Source organism: Salvelinus sp. IW2-2015, unplaced genomic scaffold (genome assembly GCF_002910315.2).
Source record: "Salvelinus sp. IW2-2015 unplaced genomic scaffold, ASM291031v2 Un_scaffold2219, whole genome shotgun sequence".
Classification (NCBI taxonomy): Eukaryota; Metazoa; Chordata; class Actinopteri; order Salmoniformes; family Salmonidae; genus Salvelinus; species Salvelinus sp. IW2-2015.
Window position 1 is genome coordinate 86,118 of NW_019943549.1, and position 12,685 is coordinate 98,802.

The following is a 12,685-nucleotide window of genomic DNA, read 5'->3' on the forward strand; positions in this document are numbered from 1 at the left end:
ATAACGTAGTTGTTCTAATTTTTCTGTTTTAATAAAGTAATAATTTGAGAATTAAAGCTTCCTTTACACAAATCATGAGGATAGTAATGTTGGTTCTTCAAATTATGTTTTTTATTAAAAGAAAATTAAGTAACAAACCTACGTTTATCTTGAAAATGTTATTAAAGGTTAAATCAGTCTTAAGAATGATATCTTTCTGATTTGACATAGCATACTTTAAAATTATCCATAGGTAGTGCTATATTTTTTGCCTGATTCCGTTTTCTTTCAAAAATTCGTTTAGTTATTCCAGTTTTTATGCATTCTGTTCATGTCTCATAATAATTAATAAAATGTAAATACATTTAATTGATTCCCACTAAGGACAATGCATTTTGTTTATATTGTTGAATTCCGTTTTAACGCCTGGATTACCCGAGGGCCCTAACGATCCTATTTGGAACAGAATGAGTCTCTCCACTACCTAATTGTTCCTGCAGTGAAGGTCCATCATCTTCATCAAAATGTTATCATCATTGATCTGCAGATAATAAACAAAAAGCCTAGGCCTACCAGGAACCTATGCAATTTATCGAGTCAATATAAACGTTCTCTCTCAGCGATGCGATTCGGTAGGCTAGACTGACTGACAAGACGAGAGTCCCTAAACTTTTGCGTCACTGTCTGGCAAGCCCCGACATCCTATGAAAGATTTGGTTTTCAAGGAAACCTATGTGAAACACGCAAAAGAAATAAATGAATGTGACAGAAAATAAGTGGATTTAGATCGTTGGGACGTGCAAATACATGACCATGCCCTCTCTCCCCTCTTCCATGTAATGAAATTTGACCGCAACCAATCACAGCCACACAAACAGTACCGGGAGGTGGGTCAGATAGCAGAGTGAGCTTCCCTGTCATGCGCGACTTTATTGACAGGCAGCTGTCCTATCAATAGATCGCTAGAAGACGTATATCGTTCATTCTAGCGGGAGAAGGCTTTTAAATGAAAAGAAGCCTAGTTCCATTTATAAAGTTGAAAATGTGTTATGTAACCGGCTGATTAGACGACGCTAATGGAAAACACTGTGTGTCTGGTCCCGTGTGTGTGTGTGTGTGTGTGGTGTGGTGTGTGTGTGTGTGTGTGTGGTGTGTTGTGTGTGTGTTGGAGCGTGTGTCTTACCTGACAGGTGTGTGTGTGTCTGGTCCTGTGCGTGAGTGTTGAAGACAGTGAGCAGTAGCTCCTCAGCGGAGGCCAGTAGGAGGCAGTGTGTTACGGGTGAAGAACGTGGATGCCACGTCACAGATGAAACCACGTCGTCTTTCCGGTTCGCCACAGCGGGTTCATAATGTGAGCTTTTAGCCGCTATCTAAACAGCACCGCTGCATACAAGATAATAATAAGTTGAGAATATGATAGTGGTGATCCGTTGGTATTCGTAAGGGTGTGGCATGTGTTGTGTCGTCTGATTCTGTAGTAGTCGTGTTGTTGTGTGTTGGTGTGTGTGTGGTGGGTCTGGACGTGTGGCCTCATCGTGTCTTTGCTGAAGGAATGAGACTGTGATGTAGTTTGTGTGCTCTGTGTGCGGAATGTGAGTGTGAGAGAGTTGTGAGTCAATAGGTTTGGCGATCCGAGAAGGGACGCCAGTATAGAGGGTGCCAGTGTGGTATTAGGGAGAGTGACGCATGTGCTCGACATTACGATCACCAGATGAAAAACCAGAGCCTGTATGAGTACGTGCCAACAGACCAGGATGGGGCATGGACTCATGCTGCTTAGCAAATCAGCTGAGTACACATGATGGGGGGTTTCGTACAAGAACTCAGGCGAGTTGGTCTTTTATCGCACTTCATAAGATTTGCCACAAGTTAGTTGTGTGATGATTGCACTTGGATGCCTTGGGTTCTAATGATCCATCTTTGCGTTCTATATAAGTACATGGATAAGAGTTATTTGTGAAGCCTGTATACAGTGCTGAGTGCCTAGTTGTATTGAAGCTGGGGACAGGCATGTGACGTAAAAGGTGTAGCCAGGAAATGTCGGATCATCTAGATGGATATACTCTGAGATACCGTTCTGACACACACTCGTTGTAAAGCTGTACCGTGTGGCATTGCAGACAGTATGTGGGTTGGCTCTGAATGGTTTCTGCTGATGCCGCCGTAGCTTTGGCCGGTAGAATTCTGATTCAGATGACGTAATGTGATGTTTGGACCTCTAGGGTTCTAACTTTGTCAAAGCTCTTAGTGCGACTGTTTTCACACTTCAAGGATATGCTGCAGTGTCGTTGTAGTGGATGTGATTCTGATGAAGTGCTCAGCTGGACGACTTTTCCGCTGGTGTGAAATGTACTCTTTATCCTTGAATTCATGGTAGTGTAGACACTTGAAAAGCTCCGGGGATGAGAGACGTTTTGGTGTGTAGGTCATGGAAAAGCACCGCTGCGCGGCCGAGAGATGACGCAACGAGATGAGTTCGTAGGTTTCTGAGATGACTCTCACCGGTGTCTGTTACAAGGACTACTAGTTTTGTATTGTCATCTCTAGTTGAATGGGTTATGGTCTGTTTGTGGCGCGATTGCTGAACAGTCTGATAGTGCCGTGGTATGCTTCTGTCTTGTTTTTATCTTTTAGGGAAGCTCTCAGCGAAACCAAAGACGTGATTGTCTTACGGCGTGCGATGCTGGAGATCAGGGTTTGGATGACATCGGGTGTATGTTGCGTCACCGATATTTTAGTGTACCAATACGAGGTGGACAAACACTTGATACATGGATCATACTGTGATATAATCGATTCTAAGTCTTGTAAATAGGCTACCCATACATAGGGATGATAGTTTTCGAGCCACTGGGTAATGGAATATATGGTGGCCTGACCCCAATATTAAGTAATTAAAGTCATCATGTCTAAGGAATTACCAAAGTGGTATTTAGTGATGTTTATCCATACATATGTAATTCACTAGTAAACGTTACAGCTGAAGATGACTTGATGTCATGTATTTCAATATGTTAGATCAATGATGCGACCATATACCTTCATGTAGGAATATTTATTGTCATTGATCAGTTGCAGTGAGCTAATTTTGGATGAACGGGATGTGTGCGTCTAGCAGCACAACTTAAGGTGTCTCCAAGCTACAAATTAGCGTATTGTGCATGGTGATGTTTATGGCTTGTGTGACGGCTACAATGGATGCTATCTCGTGTGATCCATATACAATTATATAATAAAGCTTATAATACAATGGAATACTGTTGATATCTATGGAAACCCTACATAACTAGATTATATTGTGCTTGACGTTGGGTTTCCAGGGCAAGTATATGGAATCGTCTGGTTAGGGCTTGACAATCACAGTAGGGCATGAATGATTTTATTCACATGCATACAGCAACTCAATTCAGCAATGGGCTTCTTCAGGTTTACTATGTACTACTGTGAGCTCTGTGGGCCTTACTTATCACACATTACTCTATGGAGGCTGAGATCCTGTTTGTTGTCCCTAGGACGTTTAAATACAGCACCTTAATCTTGGTACTACAGGGATAGGGCCAAGCTTAGCGGCAAGAGGCTTGTTTGGCTGGGTGAAAGATTCTGACCTGATTAGGTACTGAATTGTTGGAAAGGTGGGTCTGCTATCGGTGACAGGGACCATGGACGTATCTGAAAGTACTGATTTCTTTGTGGCAAATTGACTCGCGTTTTTGATTCCAAGCAGTTTGAGCATTGCTCTGCAGGACGATGGTTGTGTTCTATGGAGATTGCAGTGGTGTGTGCTCACCATTTTAGAGTGACAGATGACTGTTCATCACCATTGCTGAGCGTGTGGCGGCTCCGAAGTAGCCGATATCCTCCACGGTTATGTTGATGAGCATTTAGGGTGGCATCTACACATCATACTTTTTGAGCGGCTAGAGGCCGTTGGTATGGCCTCACTTAGATGTTGCTTTTGTCTATTACCAATAAATAGGACCTTAGCATCGTTGTGGCAAGCTTGTACTTAGTGTCAGCTCTCAGGGCGAATTTGGACACTGTTGCCGGATGTGGGAAATAGTGCATTGGTTGAATCTATGGGGCGAGTGGGAAAGTGTCTCTAGTGACAATATACGCCTCTGATTTTTTGTAGATGGGTAAGTTCGTCCCTATGCCTTAGCAAATATCAGTTATGTTTCGTTGACTATGTGGAACCAAGTGTGCTATTGCATGGCTGTGTGCTCACTTTTTAGCAAGTCAAGTATCGGGTAATTGAGCAGATAGACTGGGAACAATGGTAATGTGTTTGAGGAGGCTGTAATATACTGGTAAGACAAATCCACATAATTTAGTAGAGAGAGGGGATCCACGATATATCGGACTATCATCTATTGGGCTACGGTAGGCACTTTTCCAATGATCTCTGTTATGCACATGTTTTGGTTTCCATTACCGGTGACTTGATGCTCTATAAGCAGTTCAATCCCGCGACGTGGGACGTCGCTCCCATCAGACGAATTCATATAAAACACAATCTATTAATGGTGGTTTCTTTGAGGGCACTATAAATGTCTCTCGATGTTTACATGCATGATCAAATTTACTTTTTAGTTTATGGCTTGACCGGAAGTGGAGGCAAGCCTGTGTTCACCATGCTACAACCCATTAGAGTCCTTGAGCAAATGTGTACTATAGTGTTGCATTACAATGGAGTTCAACTTAGCAAGCAGATTTGGCGATGAAAGTTTGAGAGAAATTCAGTCCATGGTGGAGTATTTAATTACAATTCTTGAGTAAAGTCTGCTCCATCGGTACCAGTGATCGGCACTTGGTGAAAATCCAATTAATGCAGCCATCCGAAGTGGAACATATACTTAACATCTCTGGTCGCATGAATATTGGAATCAATCTTCTAACAGATGTTCCATTACCTTGAGATGATGTACAACCGACACAGCTCTCAAGACCAGGATATAATTGAGATTGATGTTGGACATGGTTTTACGACGGGAACAACCTGTCCAAGATTTTGAGTTAGACTAGGTGATACTTCAACACATTTTTTAGTTTAATCCGGTATGAAGGTCTAGGGTTTTAACACTATAGAGAGTACGATTGTGTTAAACGTTGTACATCCAGACAGGAACATTGGAGAATTTGATGTAAATTCGGCACGTTCAACGGCGCCTAGCTAACATTGTGAAATGTTGAATAACTGGTTGATGCCTGGAGGCTTTACTTCCTTCATGCTGATGGTTACAGGGATCAAGGACGGCTGCGAACGGTGGTCTTTAAAATGATCCGTCTACTGTAATGCCCCGTTCTAACCAGGCATACTCACACTTTCGCTTGAGGAGGGGACAAGTGGTCACTCGATCCAACGACCAATGCCAGCAGGAAAATTTGGCGAAATGTATCACCGGGATGAAGAGAGGTATATCAGGGAAGTGACAGGTTCCGGATTGCACATTTTAAGCGGAGCCCCGCGACAGGGTAGCATGAAGTATTGGGTACATTATTGGAGCAATTGATTTTCAAAACGGACATCCGCAATTTGCCAATGTAGCTACGAGTTTAATTAGGTGGCTCTGGGGAAGAAAGAGCAAGACTGGGGATGGAGTACCATCAGGAGAACGTATTTGTTTGATTTCCGTTGACGCTCTGCTGGAGCGGGATAGTTAAAATTCGTCAATGGGTAGCAACCAACCGATCTGTTATCCTACGGTGGGTTCTGTGCAGACCGTGTTACTAAGCTTACAATGCTAAGTTAATTAAAACAAAAATAAAACATCCAACATTATTTGATGACGGGGACAGGGGTGGTCAAAATGGTGTCTTGAGTCTCTTTGTGCGATGACTCGAGTATAGTGTTGCAATCTGGGGTGCGCTAATAGGGGCAAGATTTCTAACTTGAAAAGTGAGGAGCCAGGGACCAGATTAATCTTTAGGAGGCAGTATGGCATGATAATAATTTTTTACTTTTTTTGTTTTGATTGATTTAGGTTAGATACGAGGGCCTGAGGGGCGTGGGGGGAATTTGGGGAGCTACTGTTGAAGGACATGTAATAAATACGGGAGTAATGTATAATTTTTCCCACTCGATAAGCCCCACATAGTGGTCAGGGGAGCGTTACATTACTAATGACGATTTTCAGTAGGTGTTAGACGTATAACAGGTGTCACTTTAAGAACCATATTACATAAATACCTCGGTTCTAAATTTTGGCCTGTTAAACGGAGGCTCTAATTCGTCTCTTTTGTAGATTTTGCTATTTAGGCATGATAATATCGTAGTGTGCTCATTGGGCACCGGTTTATGCGGAGTAAAATAAATTCAGGTTTAGTGACTTTGGGGAGGGCACTGCACAAGTTCATAGTCCTTTCTCTCATTTTTGTTTTTGATTGGATAGTATCAGTCCAATAGTTGGGGCTTTTGGCGGTTTAGTAAATAGAAGTATTGGAATAGTTTCTTATGGCTGTAGTCCCTTTGTGAACATTTGGGTAACTAACGTAAGGTGGCTTATCCTGTATGAAATTCGCGTGATAGATATCTTTTATTTACTTCCTGTCGAGGTTCCTCTAATTCCTGAGTTTGCTTAATGATATAGGTGGAAATGTACTCCTTAGTAATGTGTTGTTCTTTTCCTGTGTTTATTGTGTCTGGTTGTTTCATTTATTTGTGTCTTTGTTGTTAATTTGGTGGTTATGCTTTAGTGTCTGTATCTAGGTGTTAAGCGAGAATTTGTTGAAGTGGAGCGTGTATTAAGATTGTTTGTTCGTGCTGCTAATGGGTATTTGTTATATACTCTTATTACATCGTTTGCGTCTTTGGAGCCCGGTGTGGGGTTTTGGCAGACTCTTTTGTGTAGTAACCTGTCTTTTCAAGGTACTTGTTCTTTGTTTGACTACGCGAAAGCACCCAAATGGTCGTTTCATTAGTTGTTGCTTTGTTGAAGCATATAGGAAGGTGTAGTCTCTGTTACGTCGTGTAAACTCCGGGTAGGAGACATGGGTCTGAGATATTTGGATGCTGTCTGGGTCGTTGGGGTGTGTGATCCTTCGTGGTGGTGTCAAGCCAGTGGCGATAGTTAGCATCGGGATGTTGAGGGTGTCCGAAGAACGGTTGAGCTGTCACTGGGTTCATCGAATTTTCCATTTTTGGCGTTGGGATGGTTGTATTTTCGGGTCTTGATTTGTCTCTTTGTGTTTTGAAGGGGTATGTTTGCGTTTGATTGTATTGTTAGCGTTGCCTCTTTCAAATTGAGGTTCTGGACGCTTTGTTTTGGCGTGTGCTCGGTTTCTCCCAGCAAGTGAAACCGCTATGCTGGAGGCTAGTGTTAGTGATTCGCTGGTATTTGTTTGCACAGATGGTTGTAGCGCAAAATTTTTCCAAATCGGTGTATGAATTGATTATAATCATCGTGGTAGGCGTTTAACTGGAAGGTGGGAATGCTCTGACTTGGCTGGTGTTTTTATCTGGCCTGTTTGGGCGGACTTTAGGGACCGATAGGGGTATTTCTTGTGATTCGTTTAGGGCCAAATGATTATCTTGTCGATTTCGAATGGTTTGGCCGGTTCGTATATATTGTGTGGAACCTATTTCTTGCTTCTTTCGTTTTATGTCATGAATATTTGATGTTGCGATAGTTGGAGCTTTGATTGTTGTAGTTGCTAGAAGGTGGAAGGTAAATGTTAGTGAACGTAGGTTAGGGGATCTGATCGGAGCGGTTACGGTGACGCCTTCGGCGAGGTGTATATTTAGTTTTGAACTGTTCCGCGACTATGGTCATGTTGAAATGAGCTAAAATGGATGTTGGCGCTTTTAGGTAGGAGTATATTTATAATGTGCGTGTTGCAGTATTATGGGTCCTGGTTTTCTGGCGTTCTTGGTGTTGTCTTTGACAAAGATTGGTGCTGGGTTTGTGTGTGTGTGATTTCACCGTTTTGATTATAGCTGAGCACAGTGCTGTCTTAGGTCTGATGGCTAGGCGGTGTTCTGTATTTGGGGCGGAGCCGGGTGAGTTCCTTTTAGTTCTCACGGGTACATCAGGCCTGGCCAGGTTGGCCAGAAGCTCGCTCGTTTACGTCGTGTCGTTTTTTTGTTTTTTTTTTGGTTGTTCTGTTGGTAGTTTGCGGTCTTATACTAATCTACTGTTGCACGCGGTTCGTCGAGATATCGTGAGTGGTTTTCCGCATGTAGTTTTGTGTGATTGGGTATAAGAATCCTTCGGTTAGGTCTTATGTTATGTGGTATGTATTGTATTAGTCTGTGTTATTTATTACTTTGATCTTCTCTTTTCTTTTGTTATTTTTTTATTTGGTATTCTTATCTGAATTAGAGGTGGAGGGGTAATTTTGTCTTTTTTTACAGATTTCATATTGTGATTTCAGGTCTGAGGGGCAGGCTGACAATTGAGCTATTAGAGTGAGGGAAGTGGTAGTTTAATTGTTGAGTCTAGAGTGGGAGATGTTGTGGGGGGGGAGAAGAGCTAAGAGTTAGTGGAATTGGTGCTATCAAGAGTGAGAGTTTAGGGTGGAAATTGGGCAGCTACTATGAGTGCTTTAGAGTTTTAGGAATGGAGTTATAGATGGTTAAGATTGTGAGGGTGGAACTGGGGGGCTACTGGAGCTGAGATTGTTTAGGCAAATGGCGTCTTCGCTACAGCTCGGAGACGTGGGTGGGCATTGGGGGGCGGTATAGCAGCTTAGGGAGTTGTAGGGGAGTAGGAGTGACAAAGCTGGTTAGAGTTAGGTGATTATGTGGCTGGGGCGTTTAGCGAGGCGTAGAGTGGTGAAGGAGATTGGGCAGGCTAGGTAGAGCAGGAGTTGGAGTGGCAGCTGCATGAGCTAAGAGGTTAGGAATTTGCAGGGGTTTTAAGGAGCTAAGAGTTTATGTGGAGTTGGCTCAGGGTAGAAAGCTAGAGAGTTGTCGTTGGGAATGGTGGTGGGGAGTATCAGATGGGCTATAGGTTTAGGGGGGTTGGAATGGGACTGAAGAGCTAATGAGTTAAGGCGGAATTCTGCAGGGATTAAGAAGAGCTTGGTTATGGTGGGAAACCGTGGGCTACAGAGTTAGGTTAGTGAAGTTTGGCGGGCTAAGGAGTCTAGAGGGTTTAGGGGGTCCTTGAGATTGTAGGCAGGGCTCTGAGGTAGTGAGTTGGGAGTGGCATATGGCGTAGTGAGGCGGAGCTATGGAGGCTTTAAGGGTGAGGTGGTGCAGGTGTGGAGGCCAGAGTTGCTATGATTGTAGGGGAATTGATGTCAGTGTAGGGGAGGTTGGATAAGAGTTACGTGATGATGAGTGTATGTTAGTTGGCGGTTATCGCGTGTATTTGGGTTGCAGTCGAGTGCGTTGGGTGGTTGCTGCGTGTGGGTGGTGTTTGGGTTGGGGTGGTGCGTTGGATGGCGGTGGTCGGATGTGGTGGATATGGTTGGGATGTCGGATTGTGGGTCTAGTGTGAATGCAACAGAGTAGAGAATGAACACAGTGCTTTCCGTACAGGGGTCTAACTTGGGGGGTGTTCTCCTGTATATAATTACGGAGCTGTTAGATTATTGAGCGTAGCTTGGCCGTCGTGTTAGTTCCAAGCGCGATTGTCATGCAATAATAGTAAGGAAGAGGTGACTGCGTTTTAAATTTACGTGTGTCAGCTAAAAATATCGAACGATGAGCAGGGGTGGTGGTGGTGTGGTCTGAGGGGATGGCAGCGTATGTGGATGGCCTCAATTGGTTGTGGCAGGGGGTACGGTTGCCGGGCTGGTTTGGCGGTTCATGTTATATAAGGGTTATGGTTATTTGTTATTTGGTAGTTATTTTCCGATTTTATGAGTGTGTACTTTACTGTCGCCGGCAGCCTTAAGTGCTAACGCTCAGTGAGGGGAACGGGACAGCAGGTGTATGGGAGGGGGTCAGTCGTCCCACCTGGCTGGCGGGGTGGTGGCGCTGCTGGGCGTCTGCTCCTGGTATCACCTTGGGGTTGGTGGGCTTGGGTTTGAGATTTTCTCTTTTTTCTGATTGTGAATGAGCCGCATTCTTTGGGGGTTGTGGTCGTATGGGTAATTTACAAAGGGGAGAGTAATTTTGAAAACTTCTATTATGTGATAACTCCTATTGACTGAGGTGAATGTTAAGTCTCCTATTGACTGCAGGCTACAGTTATTTAATTGTGTAAATTAGCTTAATTTTTATCAAATGTAACCCCCTCCCCCATTTCTTTGCCATACCCTGAGTTCGGCTGAAATGCCCTGCACCTCTCAGGTACACACATGCACCTTAGATACACACACTGGTTACATGCACACACGAACAGCTCTCTCTCTCTCCCCCAGACTCCCTGCTGAAGAAGCTGAGTCAGGTGTGTCATGCCGGTGTCCTCTCTTTGGTCCATCACTCGGGGTCAGAGGTGAAGGAGGGCAGCTTCCTATACAGCGCTGCATTCTGGGTCAAAACCCAGCTGCTCACCTCCTCCCTGGGAGTCAAAAGGTAAACAAAGTTTTTTTTCTCCATCTATGTGGTTCATTTTATGTTTTTCTATGTGCTTCTAGATGTTGATCTGATGTTCCACGTGTTCGATCAGTCTGTAGGTGTTGGTTCTAGGTCTGATGTTCTGTGTGTTGTTCTATCAGTCTGTAGGTGTTGGTTCTAGGCCTGATGTTCTGTGTGTTGTTCGATCAGTCTGTAGGTGTTGGTTCGGTCTGATGTTCTGTGTGTTGTTCGATCAGTCTGTAGGTGTTGGTTCTAGGTCTGATGTTCTGTGTGTTGTTCTATCAGTCTGTAGGTGTTGGTTCTAGGCCTGATGTTCTGTGTGTTGTTCGATCAGTCTGTAGGTGTTGGTTCTAGGTCTGATGTTCTGTGTGTTGTTCGATCAGTCTGTAGGTGTTGGTTCTAGGTCTGATGTTCTGTGTGTTGTTCTATCAGTCTGTAGGTGTTGGTTCTAGGTCTGATGTTCTGTGTGTTGTTCGATCAGTCTGTAGGTGTTGGTTCTAGTCTGATGTTCTTGTGTGTTCTATGTAGTCTGTAGGTGTTGGTTCTAGGCTGATGTTCTGTGTGTTGTTCGATCAGTCTGTAGGTGTTGGTTCTAGGTCTGATGTTCTGTGTGTTGTTCGATCATGTCTGTAGGTGTTGGTTCTAGGTCTGATGTTCTGTGTGTTGTTCTATCAGTCTGTAGGTGTTGGTCTAGGTCTGATGTTCTATTTGTTGTTCGATCAGTCTGTAGGTGTTGTTCTAGGTCTGATGTTTCTGTGTGTTGTTCGCCTCAGTCTGTAGGCGTTAGAGTTCTCAAGGAGTTCCTACGTGCTATCTCTCGCTTACGATAGGAGGAGGTATCAAGGATGTGTATGGTGGGTTGTGTAATGTGTTGGAATGACCACCGTCTCCACTTAGAGCTATCGTCTGGTATCTGACGCGTGTGACCACTCCTGAGCTGGGGGTGGGATTACGTCATCAACGTCTACGACACACCACGAGCGAGCATTGCTTCTCACACGAGCTCTGATGATCTACACACACATATGTGCATCTGACATACACTAGCATCAACGACACACTACCAGCGCTACACAGGATCTATCACAGGTCTATCATCAGGTCTGATTCATATTTGACACTATTGTTCGAGACACACAACCATCTCTCAAAGCACTAAATCACTACGGTATCGTGAGCAAATCACACACGTCTGATGTCATAATCCTGATGAATAGCGATATGAGATTACATTCTCGACAGTATCTAGAAAGCAGAAGGTTCAGACTGTGTGCTGACATAAGGGATGTGTTGGATGACTCAAGGTGACTACGTATACCCCAGTCCAGGCAGTGTGTACTAATGGAGAAACATACGTGGTATGTGTCGATGTGATTCCAGAGGGCCTAGATGTACCTTCGTAGATGAATGTCGGTCCCTAATCCATTTAAAGTCATAAGAGAGAAGCAGTAGGTCACTGCCAGGTGTTTGCTATCAGGTCCTGGATGTTTGCGTTGTATGTTGTTTGAGTCTCGTCAGTCCTGTACGGTTGTTGGTTTCTAGGTCCTGAATGTTCTGTGTTTCTAATCGTCTGCCAGGTGTCAGTGGATGTGTTGGGGCTTCTTTGGTTCACTCTAGTTTGCCTTGTGAGGGGGCGGGGTTTTTTAGTCAAGAGCTCGGTCGTGAACTCTTCATGATGATAGTTTAGATTCACAGTGCAGCAGGTTCGATGCATCTAAGCAAGTCCAGAGACCTAGCTGACACACTGAGATCCTGTTTGGTCAGCGACGGCTCCGCCCACCTCTCTCAGTTCTCTCTTTCTCCTGACTCCCAGCCAATCAGAAGTGGAGCAAGATCAGACAGGCCCTGCCCCCCTCAGGTACGACACAGCCAGTCACATTACTAGATGTAACAACAAACCAACTGACTCATTATGTGTCTTCACTGTAGAGACTACTATTTAGTGGAAGCTTTAACCTGATTGGAACAAAACCTTAAACGCTTGTACCTCCTACCTCCCTTTCCTGGTCCTTCTCATATGGTGTCCCCCTCTCTCCCCCTCTCTCTCTCTCGTCTCAGTGGGTGAGGTCTCCCCTGCTGTCTGGACGTCTGAGATGGTCTGTGACTACCCCTGTGTGGAGGTCTGGAAGGCAGAGGCTCGAGCAGACTGCCTGCCCACCTGTGTGTGTGTGCCCTGCTGACCAGAGTGGTCTATGACACAGAGTATGACTGCTACTACTGTACTGCTGTTGCTACAACTGC

The 12,685-nt window shown here is 44.4% G+C and overlaps 1 protein-coding gene across 1 annotated transcript in view; it reads left to right on the forward strand.

Annotated features, from left to right (window-relative positions):
* The window catches only part of ltn1 (listerin E3 ubiquitin protein ligase 1), a 78,884-nt gene that overhangs the window by 41,863 nt on the left and 24,336 nt on the right, over positions 1 to 12,685 (forward strand). Inside the window, 2 exon segments of the mRNA XM_070440099.1 lie at positions 547 to 575; positions 10,288 to 10,441. Coding sequence (XP_070296200.1) covers positions 547 to 575; positions 10,288 to 10,441 — 183 coding nt within the window.